This window comes from Agrilus planipennis, unplaced genomic scaffold, assembly GCF_000699045.2.
Source record: "Agrilus planipennis isolate EAB-ADULT unplaced genomic scaffold, Apla_2.0 scaffold19, whole genome shotgun sequence".
Lineage (NCBI taxonomy): Eukaryota > Metazoa > Arthropoda > Insecta > Coleoptera > Buprestidae > Agrilus > Agrilus planipennis.
The window spans coordinates 1,338,818-1,355,113 of record NW_020438954.1 but is presented as its reverse complement, the minus strand read 5'-3'; the positions used below and the strand labels follow the sequence as shown (position 1 = coordinate 1,355,113).

At 32.0% G+C, this 16,296-nt stretch overlaps 5 protein-coding genes across 5 annotated transcripts in view; 2 read left to right on the top strand and 3 right to left on the bottom strand.

Annotated features, from left to right (window-relative positions):
• Positions 1 to 2,060, bottom strand: part of LOC108744053 (anoctamin-3-like) — a 16,833-nt gene extending 14,773 nt beyond the window's left edge. The window contains exon 1 of the mRNA XM_018479652.1: positions 1,838 to 2,060. Within this exon, the coding sequence (XP_018335154.1) occupies positions 1,838 to 2,026 (189 nt within the window). The 5' untranslated portion in view covers positions 2,027 to 2,060. The remainder of the gene's footprint in view (positions 1 to 1,837) is intronic.
• A 349-nt stretch (positions 2,061 to 2,409) lies between these two features.
• On the bottom strand, positions 2,410 to 4,378 carry LOC108743008 (26S proteasome non-ATPase regulatory subunit 5). Its single transcript, XM_018478403.2, has 6 exons — positions 4,172 to 4,378; positions 3,712 to 4,099; positions 3,402 to 3,654; positions 3,158 to 3,346; positions 2,783 to 3,079; positions 2,410 to 2,717 (listed from the first exon to the last, which is right to left on the bottom strand). The coding sequence occupies exons 1-6, from the start codon at positions 4,348 to 4,350 to the stop codon at positions 2,524 to 2,526; spliced, it is 1,500 nt and encodes a 499-aa protein (XP_018333905.1). The 5' UTR covers positions 4,351 to 4,378; the 3' UTR covers positions 2,410 to 2,523.
• A 344-nt stretch (positions 4,379 to 4,722) lies between these two features.
• Positions 4,723 to 6,582, top strand: LOC108744051 (serine/threonine-protein phosphatase 6 regulatory ankyrin repeat subunit B-like). The gene is made up of 3 exons (XM_018479650.1): positions 4,723 to 4,930; positions 4,983 to 5,149; positions 5,200 to 6,582. The coding sequence occupies exons 1-3, from the start codon at positions 4,862 to 4,864 to the stop codon at positions 6,485 to 6,487; spliced, it is 1,524 nt and encodes a 507-aa protein (XP_018335152.1). The 5' UTR covers positions 4,723 to 4,861; the 3' UTR covers positions 6,488 to 6,582.
• A 100-nt stretch (positions 6,583 to 6,682) lies between these two features.
• Positions 6,683 to 8,761, bottom strand: LOC108744052. Its single transcript, XM_018479651.1, has 5 exons — positions 8,533 to 8,761; positions 7,428 to 7,599; positions 7,104 to 7,321; positions 6,931 to 7,044; positions 6,683 to 6,862 (listed from the first exon to the last, which is right to left on the bottom strand). Exons 2-5 carry the CDS (start codon positions 7,533 to 7,535, stop codon positions 6,709 to 6,711), a joined length of 594 nt encoding a protein of 197 aa, XP_018335153.1. The 5' UTR covers positions 7,536 to 7,599; positions 8,533 to 8,761; the 3' UTR covers positions 6,683 to 6,708.
• Positions 8,762 to 9,868: 1,107 nt separating this feature from the next.
• LOC108743254 (histone-lysine N-methyltransferase ash1) overlaps positions 9,869 to 16,296 on the top strand; it is a 29,405-nt gene continuing 22,977 nt past the window's right edge. The window contains exons 1-3 of the mRNA XM_025974900.1: positions 9,869 to 10,090; positions 10,550 to 10,776; positions 10,871 to 11,452. Coding sequence (XP_025830685.1) covers positions 10,567 to 10,776; positions 10,871 to 11,452 — 792 coding nt within the window. The 5' untranslated portion in view covers positions 9,869 to 10,090; positions 10,550 to 10,566. The remainder of the gene's footprint in view (positions 10,091 to 10,549; positions 10,777 to 10,870; positions 11,453 to 16,296) is intronic.

Below are 16,296 nucleotides of genomic sequence, written 5' to 3'. Positions count from 1 at the left end.
TTTTAGTTCAATTGTAGTCTATATTTCAAATTGTCCCGGCGCCTCCACCAAAATTTGTTTTTAATATTTTTAATAATTATTGTTACATTTACGTATCTTCAAGATTATCTTGTTTTCAGCTTTAAATTAAATCGATAGATTACAGCAACCGTTTAGTAATTCTCAGTAATTAAATCCATTTTTAAGAGCTCCTAATTAAAACATGTACAAGTTTTCAACCGAATTTTCGAATTAGATATCTTTAAAGGTATTACTAATTAATCAGTTATATTAACATAATATTTTGTTGTTTAATCGATTATAGTATTGAGTTTCACATAAAAAAGGTATTTCTGTGCGAAAAATGGCTTTCTAGTTTTTTTGTAGTTACACTACTAGAATTTGTAATATTTATCGTATGTTGGGTTGTCTAAACACTATATTTCGAATGGTAATTTAACATATTGTAGAAATATATAAATTAACATCCCTAACGACATTAGATACAAAAAATATGGTTTTATGATGAAAATTCCTAAATCTACTTTAATTAAACCAAAATTACAGCTCAATTGTAGCCTCTCTTGAATTGTCCCGGCGCCTTCACCAAAATTTGCCTTTAATTTTATTAATAATTTTTTATAGCGTTTATGTATCTTCATAAACCTCTAGTTTTCAGCATTAAGACGATAGATTACAGCAACAATTTACTTAGTACTGAGAAATTAAATACATTATTAGCAATTCCAAATAGAAATAAAAATAAATATACAAAAGTTTTCTACCAAATTTTGCAACTAGATATCTTTAAAAGTATTACCAATTAATCAATTATATTAACATAATATTTTATAGTTTATTCGATTATAGTATTGAGTTTCAGAGAAAAAAAAGGTATTTCGGTGAGAAAAATCGTTTTCTAGTTTTCTTTGTAGTTACTAGAGTTGTTATATTGTATATTGGGTTGTCTATACATTATATTAAGATTAGTAATTTAATTTATTGTAAAAATATATAAATTATCATTCCTAACTACGTTATATATAAAAATACAGTTGTGTGATGAAAATTCATGTATCTATGTTAATGAAACCAAAATTATATTGCAATTGTAGCTTCTATTTTAAATTGTCCCGGCGCCTCCACCAGAATTTTCAATAAATTTTTTTAATAATTATTCATAACGTTTGTGTATTGTCATGAATGTTGTTTTCTGCATTAAAACGATAAGAAACAAACATAATTAAACAGTCGTAATTAGTAACTAAATACATTTTTAGCAGCTCTAAATTAAACTGTTAAAAACCATATATTACAAGAACTGATCTTTAAAATATATTTACATAATACTTTGTGGTTTGTTCAGGATAGTATTTCACATAAAGAAGCTAAGTATTTCCATGAAAAAAAATCGTGTTCTAGTTTTATTTGTAGTTACATTACTGGAGTTGTATGTTGGGTTGTCTAGATATTATATTGCAAACTTTAGTTTAATTGTAAAATGATAAGTACAAATTAGCATTCCTGACTGTGTCTACATAAAAAAATATTACTTATTTATGTAAATTCATGAGTTTGCTTCAATGAAACCGGAATAATAGATAAATTATAATCTTCGTTTTAGAAAAATTTTATTGTAAATTTTGGTGATGGGACACCAAAATTTACAATAAAATTTTTTAGTAACTGATTTCAGTACGGCCCTAATCTATGATAACTTTGGCCTCCCACTAATTTTGACCCCCTGGGTTCCCACTGCTCATGCCCTCACCAAAATATTCGTCTAACCCTTCCCTACATCCCCATTTAAGAGGCATCTTTGTTCAATAGGGTGCAAGCCATTAATAGAAAGACTCACAACTCCGAAATCCTCTTCTACGTGGACACCCTGCGACTTTAAATTTTCCACGAAAACGCCCAGTTTTTCGTCAATATTACCAGCAGAAACGGCAATAACCAAATGTATTCTCCTTTTCTTATCCCTAAAACAACATGAAACTGGGATGTAATCTTCAGTATTATCAAGAATTATATATTGTGTAGTCATATTGCCATTTAAAACAAATATGCCAATAATTATATTATAAATGTCAATGTTTTCATTTTAATTTCAATATTGTAAAATCCCTCACCCCTTGAAATTTTATACATGCAAACACAAACGAATTTTATATTTGCCTATATGTGTATAAAACTCAAAAACATCTTTCACATCACTAAAACTGCAATGATATTTTTTAGTGCCACATAATTCCATATATTTTCTCAGTACATAAGAAAACAATTTATTGTAGCCAGTTTTACTTCCTGATACCTTTATGTAGTGTAACTAATAGTATTTTCGCCCCTCCCTATGAAAAAAATGTTGATGCTAATAAGTATCCATGCAAATTTCTCAATAGTACGTAATAAAATAATTAAACTAATAACTTTAAGTGATAAGTATTTATTAGTTCACTCATTTTACAGTTCAAAAATCCATTTTATTTTATTTTATCAGTAGTATTAAAATACAAAATCAGAGAAATGGTATTATTAACATTTCTAATCTCCTTCAATTGCAACCTCGGTGATTGCCTGGACGTGGAACGGCCCTTCCTTGACAAACGCTTGTAATCTTAATTGTGTAATCTTGTCAAAAACTGGACTGGATGATAACAAGTAAATTATATCAAATGTTGCCTCTTTGCACTCCTTCATTGTTTCTACTCTTCTGTCCAGTAGAAATTCTACAAGGCCTGTCGAATATAAAAGTAAAATTAAAGGACATGATAATTTTAAAAGAATAACTGATAATTTTTACCAGGTGTATTTTTAATGTTTTCTTGCCCCCAATGATGTCCACATAAGGAATTCAAAATTCCAAGACCAGCTAAACGAATTTCGGAAAATGGATTTTTCACATATTTAAAAACGAAATCCATCCCATCATCGCCCAGTTTATTAAACCATTTCTGGATCAAGTTGGAAATTTTAGGATCAGAATCCTTCATTCTAAATAGATTTTCCAGAAAACTCATTGCTCGTAACTTAACTTCATTTGGTAATGAGCCCAATCTCTCCCGTACAATTTCAACAGCCCTCAATACTTTTCTGTCACCTTAAAGGAAACACAATTTTCATTACCTGGATAATTAGTTATCTAAGAGGCCACAAAAAATATAAACTAATTACTAACCAGCAGTATCTAATGCTACTTTTCCCTCGTTAGTTTCCCCAATGTGCCCAAGAATATCAAAGGAAACAGCAACCAAAGGAAAATCAGATGATTCTAAATTATGAAACAGCCTGTTCAGTGGCACCTGGTACTTAGAAAGAACTTCTGTTGGCTTCCAGTAAGCCATATGACCAAAAAATCGCAAGATTCCTGAAAATTTATTCTTAAATGAAGTTAATATTTTAATTAATTTCGAATTAGTTACCTGGTTCACACAGTTGCAATGATAATTGATCAGAACCTTCATTAAAATATTGAAAAAGCTTCTGAAAAACTCCTTGTGATTCTAAATACTTGTATCCATGTTCAGTAACTACTAATTTTGAAAGTATCTCAATAACATTAATTCTAAGGAGGACATCTGTGTTCTCTAAATCAGTCAATATTTGAGACATCAAGCCAGTTGATTCTAAAAGCCTTTGAGTTCCATCAGACTCTGCTGCAATATGTACAAAAACCTGTAGAATATAAACTGTTAGTATATAAATGTTTATCTACTTTTTGCAAAATTATACCTCATAAAACCTCAGTTTAATAACTTCATTAATGCTCATCGTTTTTCCAATTGCATTAAGCATCTCTGAAGATGTTAACTGCCTTATTCCAGTTGGTGTGGAACTTAAAAGAAGTATTACATCTGAAGCATTTTTAACAACTCCCAAATCATCATCTCCTAAACATTTTACTACACTCTCTAAAAGGCTTTGTTTTCTACACAACTGACAGTGAATTTCTTCGTCCAAAGCGTTGCGGTGAATTTCCATTAAGGCCATGAGCTTCACAGAAGGATTCGGATGATTCAAAGCCCTCTCTAGAGGTACACAATAACGGTCTATGCTTTCTCCTAAGGAAAGTTTGGACATACATAATGACAGAACTTCACAAGCTAAGTTTATTTGGTCCCTGAAATTGTTCAAAATTAATAGAAATTTATTCTTTTCACATTAAAATAAGGTTATGATAACGATGACTTACGAGTTTGAATTATTGAGACAATCAAACACTAAAGGCAATTCAAACTCTTTTGCTGTTTGCACAGCTTCTTCGAATGGTAATTCACTTAAATGCTCCTTAATTTCGTGTAAAACAGGAATTCTGGAGTCGTCGTGTAATAATTTAGAAAGTTTGTCCGAACACCACTCTTGGCGCGACATTTTTAAATGTAATTATCTATGAATGTAATAAAAAATTTATTTGTAAACAAACAAATGTCGAGTTTATAATCTTTCACATACAATAAGCAATAACCATCTAATTTTTATTTTCAAAAACCCTTGAATATGTAAATTTTATACTCATGCCTCATACCGACCCATATTTATTTATTATTTATTCATAAACTATTTTTTTTCATACGTTAAATAAATTTTGCTGGAATAATATTTCAGCTTATTTAGTAGTTTAAATANTATTATAATTATTATAATTCCTTGGGTTAAGTAGCCACTATTTAATAATTGGATGTCTGAATGAATATACCTATCAATGGCCGAGAATTCGTTGGAATATAAGAAGAGACAAATAAACATAACCTCTATGTATAACCTGTAATTTTTATTGAAATTTCAACATTATTTTACACTTAATTTCTAAGCAACACCACATAGAAATAAAAACTAATTGAGACTATTTCATAATTAACATAACGAGCAGTTTTTATTGTTAATGTGTGGATGTGAAAACATGAGTTCTGATTCAGAAGACCTTGATAATACTAAGGAAAATGATTCAAATGTAAGTTGTTTCTTCAATTGTGTTATATTTAGTAAAACATTGTTGATTATAGCAACTTAAGGTATGCTGTATTGGTGATTTGTACAAGGGTGAAATATTTAAAACCATCATTGCTAATGATTTAAATAAAATGAAGGAATTATTGGTATCTAAAAATTACTTATCTGCTCAAGACAACAATGGTCATACACCTCTTCATCTAGCCGTTATTACCAACAAGTAGGGGCACGGCAAAATTCACTTCATTTTAAAAATATAATTGTTTTCAGTAAAGAAATATTGGATCTTCTTCTCCAGCAGCAAGACATTGATATAAATGCTTTAAGTTACTCAGGAGATTCTCCTTTGCTGTTGAGTTTAGCTCTAAGGAGAGAGGAAGATTTTATATTAAAAATTATAGAATCAAAATGTAATGTCAACACTTGTAATGCCACAAACGAGACTGCATTACATATGGCTGCTCAATGTGGCTACACAGTTGTAGGCAAAGCTTTAATTGAAAAAGGGGCAAATATTAATGCAAGAGACAGTTCTGGATTTACACCTCTTCATGAGGCTTGTTGCAATTTACATTTAGAGTTTGTACAGTTGCTGTTGAATTATAATGCTGATGCATCAGTAAAGTGTGACTCCTATCTAACACCTTTTATGATGGCTGTTAATAATACAGATAATCCTAGGATACCTTTGGAATTATTGGAGAAAGAATTTTGCCTAAATAATATAACTATCGATGGTTATAGCACTCTGTTATTATCAATTAACAGCTTCAATCCAATTGCTTTTGAATTAATTGAAAGAGGGGCAGATATTAATCATATTGCTCCTGGTGGTCACTGTACACTAGAACTGGCTCTTTTTTGGGAGAATTCAAAATTATATAACGCAATATTTTCAAAGTTTTACAAACACTTGTTGAATACAAAATTTCTAAATTCACTTTTTACAAAATGTAAGTTTCCAGGGGAAGAGTGGGGTCTTTGTACAATTGAATTATTAAATTGGGATGATTCACTGCAATTATTTCGAAAATATTTTAAACAGAAGCCAAACCATTGGACTTTATGTTCAATAAATGGCATTCCTGCAAAAATGAGAGTAGAATTAATTAATAGATTTCTATCACTGGACATACCAGTTACAATAGATGCCGCATTTGAAGTGTACAATAAATATGGGTTTAAAGAGGAAATGGAAGCTGTTCTAAAAAGGAACATACCTTATCCACATCAAAAACGAACAACAACATTGTTTTGCCCAATTTTCTATGGAACTGTTTTTATACATGTGAATTTAAGAAAACTTGTGATTAAACTTCTTTGTTCTTATGAAAACTGGAGTATAGCTTTGGAAGCTTATATTAAAAAGTTCATAAATTTACACCAGAGTACAGTTCCTTCCTTAGTTGAATTAAGCAGAGATGCTTGCAGAAACTTTATTAAAAAAAGATGTCGTTGTAGCGGCGGTTCTTTGGCATACCACCAGTTTTTAAACTCATTAATGTTACCTCAAAAAATAAAGGACATCATCAGGCTTAAAATTCCAATATATTCTTAATTTCATTGTTCCCAATCAGTATTTTTTTTTAATATTTTATGTGATTTAATTTTTTTTAAATAGAGAAGTATAAAGTTTATTACTTAGCAGTTTATTTTACTGTAAAATACATAAAATTTGTCTATAATATGCCAAACTTTGTCCCGAAAACTTTCACGGAAATAAATGTATTCTTAAATTTTTAGGTAACGACATAAATTAATGAAATAATTGATTAATTCTTAATATGTTTTTAACATTGAAATGATATGTAAAATATTATAATTGCAGTCTGAGTAAACTTTTGCGCAATTCAGTCCGTATCTACCTGCGTACATTGCGTCTGCATATTTTTCGTCTAAGTTCTTATCTAATTCTCCATCTCCATAATCTGGACTAAAATTAAAAAAAAAAAAGCGAAACTCAAAATGTAATAATTAATTATCAAAACATTTTTTACTCACGTTAATAAAATGTGAAGGATATGTCCGTATAGTCCGTTATCTTCGTGATAAAAAGACTCGCTAGCATTTTCACAAATAGCTTTACATAAACAATCTTTACCATTAACACCATACCTAAAAAGTTTTTTAATAATAATTCTTTTTAGGTGTTTATATTTGTATAAAAATCTTACTGGGGTAATACTTTTTCCAATCCTTCGTAAATAAGCGATCTGTCTTCGTCCCATAATATTTCGCGTTTAGTACGGAATGATCGTGAAAAAGAAGGGGGAAACCCCGATTGCAATTGGGTAATATTTTGTGCAACGGGATATTGAAATTGGAAATTAATTGCATAAGTCAATGACTGCCTTGTACCAATTTGAATAGGTACTGCTATCCCTAACACCATCTAGATATAATAATTTTTTCCGTTTCAGTCGTTATTAACAAATGAATGTATTGCATGTAATTATTTTTTTGTTGTAATTCTTTTGTTAAGAAAGAAATGAACTTACTTTATATGTTCCTCCATAGGGATAAACTAAGACGTATCGTTTTTCTCTTGAACTTCTTTCACACGCAACATTTAAAGAAAAACTGAAAATTAGCAGTAAAAGTTTCATTTTCCTAGTACTGTAGTAGTCTCTCAACTGCTATTTCGTTTTTACCTCCAAGAGAACTAAGATACTAGAAAGAAACGTTGCCAAAGCATTAGTCACAAGTTATTTGGTATTATTTAAGCTTATTATTCGTTTTTAAAAACTTTTAATTCATTTTTTTAATTCGTTTTTCAAAATTTAAATTCATAACAATTTATTATGAAAATAAATCATGATAAAAGGACCATGATTGATAAGGTACATTTTTCGACCATAATGCAATCAATCATTTTTAGAACGGTTTTATTGCCTAGCAAAAATTGCGAATTTATAATTAAAAAAGTACAAATAATTTTATGTTCTTATATAAATTATTGATTAAATATAAATTATCTAATTCTTCTATCGTCTACGTTATGTGCCAAGTGAATTTTCAGATTTTATTATGTACTTTAAATTAAGAAACTTTGAAAATGTGAAGTTCCCCCTTCTTTCAAATATCGAAAAAGTATAAATAAGTTTAATGATTTTCTGGATGATTTGGCAGCGCTTTAAGTAACTGTAAAGTTTTGGTTTTTATATTTGAGTAAAAAAAATTATTTACTCATTTCATTAGAGTTTATGTCTCCAAATAAACAGAAAACGTCACATCCAATTCCTTAAGCAAACTTCTTCACATGGAAGATTGGCGATATTTACTAGAAACGGAACTTTTTTACACGAAAAGGAATATCAACTTTTAGCTTGAACGTTAATTACTAAACAATAAACTGTTTCTACATCAACTAATTATTAATTTATATATCTACCAGAATTCTGAATAAAACTTCATGAAAATGATTGATTGTTAAAAGCAATCGAACGAAGACTGAATTTAACTTGTTAGCGATAAAATATTTCATAAATGAAAAGCCCAGCAATTTCTGAAAGGAAACAAAAACAAACGATAACTTTTTACCAAAAACTTAAAATAACACTTAAGAAACTAATTAAACAACGAAATTAGGTTTTTCTAACTTACGATTTACACATAACACAAAGGCAAAAACGGCTAATAATATCGAAACGAATTATTAATTTTAGTGTAAAATTAATTACTGTTTATTTAACATGTAGTTTGAATTTGAATAAAAATGCGCGGTATGTCATGTTGCGACATCGATAGGTACATGCATGAACTAATGCGAAGTTTGTTAGCTCATTGGGCAACAGATGGCGTGGCAGTGTTTTTTCCTGAGGTCCCATTAATTTAAATTTTAGTTTTAACGTTTGACTTATTAATTATTGTAGACATTAAATATAATATTCAGTTATAATTCTTGCAAATGCAATTTTCAAAAATAATTTTGAACTACATTTACTACAATTAATTAAATGAAAGGTATTTTTTATTAAAGTCTGCAGTTATTTTATTGAAAATTTGAATATTCAAATGATTGGTAAATTAATTTTAATAAAAGATCTATTCGCATTTGTCTTTTACATGATTTTTGTACAATTTTTTTTGACAAGGACACCATCTTACAGTTCTAAGAAAAAGTACAATTGTCATCATCAGTTGGTGCAGTGGTTGATTTAAATGTACCTAATGTATATAGAGTGAAAAAGTGTACATTGACTGTTGCGCAATTTAAAGCTTGTTTTTTATTTAAAATCAACAAAATGCCTGTGTTTTGTATAATCTTGTAATGGTTACAGTGGTGAAGTAAGTGAACCATAAGCACATTAGCGATTTAGCGTAAATTTTCTTCACCAACTGCATTTTTTGTGGTAGTGTCATCTGGAAGCCATCTTGAAGTCTTGCTACTGTTACGAATATTAATAAAAATAAACATGAATTCTTAAATAGATTGATGGATTCTCCACATTAAAACGATAGATTACAGCAACCGTTTAGTAATTCTCAGTAATTAAATCCATTTTTAAGAGCTCCTAATTAAAACATGTACAAGTTTTCAACCGAATTTTCGAATTAGATATCTTTAAAGGTATTACTAATTAATCAGTTATATTAACATAATATTTTGTTGTTTAATCGATTATAGTATTGAGTTTCACATAAAAAAGGTATTTCTGTGCGAAAAATGGCTTTCTAGTTTTTTTGTAGTTACACTACTAGAATTTGTAATATTTATCGTATGTTGGGTTGTCTAAACACTATATTTCGAATGGTAATTTAACATATTGTAGAAATATATAAATTAACATCCCTAACGACATTAGATACAAAAAATATGGTTTTATGATGAAAATTCCTAAATCTACTTTAATTAAACCAAAATTACAGCTCAATTGTAGCCTCTCTTGAATTGTCCCGGCGCCTTCACCAAAATTTGCCTTTAATTTTATTNGTAATGGTTACAGTGGTGAAGTAAGTGAACCATAAGCACATTAGCGATTTAGCGTAAATTTTCTTCACCAACTGCATTTTTTGTGGTAGTGTCATCTGGAAGCCATCTTGAAGTCTTGCTACTGTTACGAATATTAATAAAAATAAACATGAATTCTTAAATAGATTGATGGATCCGTTTCACACTAAGATCTAATTAACGAAAATTAAGTATGAAACAAACATAAAGGTAAGCAAGTTTTCGTTAGCATTCAAACTCGTTTGCAGTTCATGAATGTAACGGTTTTCTTATAAATGCAAATGTAGGCCATTCATGCAGTTCATGCTAACATTTGGCGCCAAGAAATATTCGTTTTATGGTAAAAGTGTTATTACTACCCCTTACCAGCATGAACAATAATTATTCTTATTTCATTTACTGATAATACAAACGTCAGTTCTGTCCCAAATTCAGTAAATGCATATGGTTTCAGAACACTTTTGCTGCAGGTGTTCATACCTTTATAATTTCTTGAATTAAGGAAGGTTTTATTCATAATATGTAAAAGAAACCCTAGTTTTTATAGTAAACCTGTGATAGGTGTTGTACTTTGGAAAGGCCAAAATGTTAGGTTAGTTTAGAATTTGTTAACATTGTATTATGTTATTATTTATTTAGGTATATTATTCTTCAGTATTTTTCTAATAGCTCTTTAAAAAGAAAAGATGGCAGGCAGTGAAGGATCAGGACCTACAGACCTACTGAGCGGTTGGTCCTGTGTGGTACACCGACCAAGTGAAGATCCTGAACCTTCAGAGCTTCCAAGTACAGTTGATATGGCTGCTTTCACTTCTGGTTTAAGTGTAGAGGCGACTCAAGGCACCCAACACCAGGATTCTTGTGATTCTGAAAGTGACTCGGATAGTGATTCTAATGTAAGTAATTACTTTCTTTATTTAAGGCTTATTTCATTAATTTACCAATTTCTGTTTTGACGGAGTAAGCAAACGAATTTTCTATCTATTTTAGAATTCTGGGAGTGAAATATCAGGCTCATGCAGTCCATCAGATTCATCTGATTCGGAAACGTCAAGTTCAAGTGCAGGTTCGTCATCCGGGAGCTCATCCCCGGAGTTTTCAGTCACCAGTTCCCAGACCAACGGTCTTCGTTTAAAAATAGCTACCGTACGAAAATCATGTGCGAGTCCTGTAGAAAAAACATATGTAAAATCGAAGACAGTGCCTCAGGAGTGTACCAAAGGATCCTCAGTGGTAGTGCCACATAGTACGCTGACATCTACATCAGAGGAGAGTGCCTGTTCTCAATCTAGCTCAGATTCCAGCAGTGATTCCGAAGATGAAGAAGAAGATGAGAAAGAGATAGATAAGGCCCAGCATTCAACAACAAACACTAAACTAGGAGACACCATCTCGGATAATAATAAAAAAAGTGCCTCTGGTGCTGTAAGGAAACAACAGGTGCCTGTGACAAAAAACACAGAGAGGAATGTGCAGGAAAAGAAGGTAGTCAAGAAGGAGACATCCACTAGTTCAAATGGTCAAAAAGGAACTGCGAAAACGAAGACGAGATCATCGAGGCGATCCAGAAAGGTGAGTCATCCTTTATATGTTAATTATATTCTTTTAAAATTATTTACGTAACTGCAGTACCTTTTTGTGTTCATATTTTGATCACGATTAACATTATATTAAAAATAACTTGTGTAGAATTTAAACAAGGTGTAAACTTAAAAAAGAACTTCGAAATATTTTCGATAAAACTTAAGACTTCAATTTGGTTTTTCAATTTGTTCACTAAAAATGTAATTGCACTATGTGTAATATGCCTTTTTCTTGTGACTTTTTTGGTACTAGGTGGTTGCGCAAATCGATATAATTATTATTCCTGATTTTAAAACATTCTGTTTCTAAATACGTTGCATCGTTTAACCTTCATCACGAAAACGACCATCAGAAAGGTCGTGCACTTCTTGAAGATGACCTTTGAATTTTAATATAAAATTTCTTTGAATTGGATTTAATGTTCCATTATTGTCTTTTTTTGAGTCTTTCAAATACGTATTTAAATGCGTATTTGTACAACATGAGTACAATTTATTTCTAAATAACTTCTGTTATAATTTAATCAATGTTTATTGGGTTACACAAAAAATAGCAAAATATTCGTTTATTTTTTCCTAAGACGGTGGTAAATTGCTCTTTATTGAAAATCAGAATAGCGTTATTTCCTATTTAAAAAGGTCAAGCGATAAAACATTTGTCTTACACAATACATCACATTAAACAAGAAGCAAAGTAAAAGAGTTACGAAGGTTGTAAATGCATGGTGTTTTATGAAGAACACGCGGGGGCGTGGAAATGGTAACTCTTCAACAACGAATTGTTAGTCTGCCTACGACGCAATTAACCCAGACAAAAGGACTCAGTTTGTTCCTGTCAATTTTGCCGTTTGTTTGTCCCCTTGATAAAAAGCAGATTAATTTATAATTGGCTCGCCCTGAGACCACGTTAATGCGGTGTATAATTTTATACCGCGCTTTTCAGCTACCTATAGTCTATTCTTATTACTTAGTAACTGACGTCAGGCTGTAATAAAAAATACTGTTGGTCGACTGTACTAATGATATTTGAATTATAACGTTTGTAAGCGTAAATATATACATATTAATTGAAACGATTATAACAAGAACAATATTTATATTTTTAGGAAAATCCAATGTGACCACAACGTTTGAAAAAGAAAATAACGTTGTGAAATAGGGAACTAAAATAAATCGTAAAATTTAGATACGAAATGAAAAGTTACGTTATATTGTGATCATGGTGATCATTAATTGTCATTCTCTAGTGGACTAAGAAACGACACCAAATCATTAACTACGGATAATATGTTTTTATCCATTACCATTCTTCAACAAATCACAATATGATATAGTTAAATCATATTACGTTACAAACTTCCGAGAGATGTGCTCTGGAGATCTACATCATAGCTTAGAATTTGGGAGAACACAGGTTCGATATCGGATCTAGTCCAAGTTTTTTTGTGGTGTTCCTGAATCACTTAGGCAAATGATGGGACAATAAAATGTTCCATAGATAATCTTTCACTTCTTCCCTTATTTATTTCGTTTATATCATCCTTTTCCCAGCCACGATTCCAAAAAGGACGCTGAAGAGGGCCTTCCACCCTACCCATCGGCTTTGCTTCATTCAATCTCTTAGTAGTGTCCAGTTCATTTACTTTCGAGTATTGGATGGATATTACAATGTTTACAACTATTGGTGATCTGAACCACAAAACCCACAATTTGATCGAAACAATATCGTTATTTTTCTGGCCGTGTTCTTTTAATTGTTATGTTATTTCCTCTGTGCGTTGTGAATACGGTAGGAGTAAATAGAGCTTCGTTAGGTAGCAACTTTGTGACTAGAAATTTTGTAAACAGGTCGAGTTTTGAACATGTGTATGTAATATTTTGAGAGCGATTATTGATTTCAGTTCTATCCTGGAGAATGAATGTTTTAACAAAGTTACACGTGTATGAGTCTGCGATAATAGTCGGTTAATTAATGGTCAATAAAACTTGCGACATGATACGACATCGCACACCGACCACATTCCTTCTCGCTCTAAATCTCGATCCACTCCATTCTTGCGCGCGAAAATGATTTTCGAATGAAAACGACGACAACGGTAATAATAATAGTACCTAGTAAGTGACTTAACGTGGTCGTTTATTGCTTTTGTGTTGTCGTATTCATTTCGAACAACTCAGACGAGGATTGAGTGAGGTTGAAGCTTCGGTGCTTCGGTTGTTGAAGTAGCGACAGCGACGACGAAGAAGAAATAGGTGGTGGAGCGACGCGCTGCGCCGTTTGCAGTCCGGTTGCTCTTTCATTCTTCTTCTTCGCGATAGTAATTACTGCGCGAGGGATAAAGCAATTTGTATTATTTTCGTTCCGTTTCAAAGCCAGTTAGATTTATTGGAGCGATAATTGTTTTTTCTGTCTCTTTAAGGGGATGAAAAGTTTACCTACTTTTGTTTTTTTTTTTATTTCTTCGATGCGGTGTTGACTATTCGGTGCGCAATACAAATTAAGTGTGTGAATCAAAATTGTGGTAAAGATATTTTTTAAACTACTCTTAGCCAATTTCAGACTTAGATAACGACGAAGTGGAGGTTGTGAAAAGCAATTCGAAGTTTCCTGTTTTACTTGTGAACGAAATAATTATTTTTCCAAACAGTTTATTCATTTGATAGATAAAAAAAGAGTTTAATAATAACTTTTCGCATGTCGCACAACACCCAGATAGCGGAAGTAGAAAGATATTAGCTTTAAATGCCTAGCAGAGAATTGTTTTTCTTTGTAAAACTTTTCATGTTTACATGATATACATATTTATTAGCTCTTCCTGAATGGACGAAGTACTGCCATGACCTAAATTCTTTGTTTTTTTACTTTGGCTTAATTGGAAGGTCTGAAATATTTGTTTTGCAAAAACTCTAGAAGATATTTATAAAGTTTAAAAATTTTGTAAAGTTTAAAGGTGACTGCACGTGATTTTTAAAATTAATGTAAATTTTTATTGAATAACGATTGGTATTTTGATTTTTTCCTTTACTATTCTCGTTTAAAAGTGAAGTAGAAAACTTCAAGGCTTTTAATGTAAAAGAACCTCGACAAACAGAAAGGGCTAGAGAAAAAGGGGTTCGCACACCTCGACCTTACATGCACGTGTTGTAAAAGCTAATTGACTTCTTGTCAAGGGTTAAAATACCCAGTACGTGTGTACGGGGACTGTTACGGTGATTGAATGTAAAAGAAAAAAAACAAGAAGAAGAAAACACAATCGGCGACAGTGGTCTATCGATTGTGTCTGTGCGTGGGTGGCGGTAGGTTCACTTTATTCCTCGATTTAATACCGTGCGTGTGATAACAAGTTGCGTTTCTCTAATGGTGAGACACATGGAGTCCGGTGGCGACGCTTTGGACGTCGTCGATGGCGAGGTCGAGGGCGCGCTAGCCGAAGGTGTGTGGGAGTATGTCGATCATCTTGTCAGCACTTACCACCATTCCTTGGACAGCAGTAGTGACTTTGATAACAGTCACTATTATCGACAGGTAAAATCTGCCGAGAATTAAACTAGAATTACTTATTGTGTTTATAGTCCTTAAAATGAAAATTATGTATGTTTATTGTGTTGTACTTGAATATTTTAATTTGTCAGAAAGATGGGAAGAAACTTGGTGGAAACGGTTTATTATTCCTGTTGTTATTGTCGGTGAAGCGGCTCTAGATATTTTTTTGTTTTTCTTTTCATTTTCTGTTGTTGTCTCGTCCCGCCAACGCTGGCGGCAGTCGAGAAAATGAAAAGCTGTAAAACGATTGTTCGCGATCATACTATGCTGCGAATCTTCTAAGCGGAGGGCCTTAATCATTTATTTTAATTAGGAGAACGGCGGCAGACAACAGGAGTGGCGAAGGGAAATGTGAAGGGACAGATCCAAGCGTTCTTAATTAAAATATGAATCTGGTCGGTGAAGAGATTTCCGGAATAAGAATTGGGGTGACTCCCAAGAATCTCTGAATAATTTCATCTCGTTTAAAACTAAAAAAAATATTTTCGCTGAGAGGGAGGAGGCATACCTCCAGAAATAAAAATTCGGTTGAAAGATTAAAACTTCCGGCCAGAAGAGTCTCTCTGTATGTATGTTTTGGAGAATTTCCCGGCTAGTTCTGATGCGGCATTTGTAAAAAAAAAATTGGGGGAATTGAATTGAATCAGAAGTGGATTGCGTCTCAAAGCAAGGACGTAGAAAATGAGAGAATGTTACTCAACAACCAACGCAAAAGCTTCTCACTGTTATTATAAAAAGTTTAGATGGGAAAAAGTGAAATGAAAATCCATCCCCAATCGGTAGTAGTATCGTGTTCAGGTGGAACGTAGAATAATACCCGGCATGTGGTCTTTCCCTGGCCTTGAGACGACTTACGAATAGAAGGTCTGAGAACCGCGTGCGAGAAACATAATCGTAGTACAACTAACGCAGAACCACACACACACACACACACATATGTAATAACAATAATAATAATGAGGGACGGACCCCGATTTCCGAGGCCGATAATAATTAGTCTCTCTCTCGAAAACAAAAGAGTCAGTAGACGGTGGTATTACGGACGAATCCATGGGCCGAATCTTCACTTCCTTCATTACCATTGCGCGCCAGTTGGTTATTTTATCTCGCGGCATCTGCGAAGAAGGAAGACCCTTCTTCGTCTACTCGCCACGTCCGGTTTCACTCGCAAAAAGCAATAAAAAACCGAAATTGACGAGAAAACAATTGCAAGTGACTTCGTTCCTTGCACATTGCCATCATCGTTTGTCTGCTTGATTATTCGCAACAGTTACCAAAAATTGTTTTAT

What these genes read in the sequence shown, in the direction of transcription:
- LOC108743008 (XM_018478403.2), bottom strand. Translation starts at nt 4,350, where the DNA reads ATGTCGCGCCAAGAGTGGTGTTCGGACAAACTTTCTAAATTATTACAC. An exon ending in ATTGCAACTGTGTGAACCAG is followed by an intron (nt 3,347 to 3,401) that starts GTAACTAATTCG and finishes ATAAATTTTCAG; the next exon opens with GAATCTTGCGATTTTTTGGT. An exon ending in AAACATTAAAAATACACCTG is followed by an intron (nt 2,718 to 2,782) that starts GTAAAAATTATC and finishes TATATTCGACAG; the next exon opens with GCCTTGTAGAATTTCTACTG.
- LOC108744051 (XM_018479650.1), top strand. Translation starts at nt 4,862, where the DNA reads ATGTGTGGATGTGAAAACATGAGTTCTGATTCAGAAGACCTTGATAAT. An exon ending in CTAAGGAAAATGATTCAAAT is followed by an intron (nt 4,931 to 4,982) that starts GTAAGTTGTTTC and finishes TGTTGATTATAG; the next exon opens with CAACTTAAGGTATGCTGTAT. An exon ending in CTAGCCGTTATTACCAACAA is followed by an intron (nt 5,150 to 5,199) that starts GTAGGGGCACGG and finishes AATTGTTTTCAG; the next exon opens with TAAAGAAATATTGGATCTTC.
- LOC108744052 (XM_018479651.1), bottom strand. Translation starts at nt 7,535, where the DNA reads ATGAAACTTTTACTGCTAATTTTCAGTTTTTCTTTAAATGTTGCGTGT. An exon ending in TTGGAAAAAGTATTACCCCA is followed by an intron (nt 7,045 to 7,103) that starts GTAAGATTTTTA and finishes AAAACTTTTTAG; the next exon opens with GTATGGTGTTAATGGTAAAG. An exon ending in ATCCTTCACATTTTATTAAC is followed by an intron (nt 6,863 to 6,930) that starts GTGAGTAAAAAA and finishes TTTTAATTTTAG; the next exon opens with TCCAGATTATGGAGATGGAG.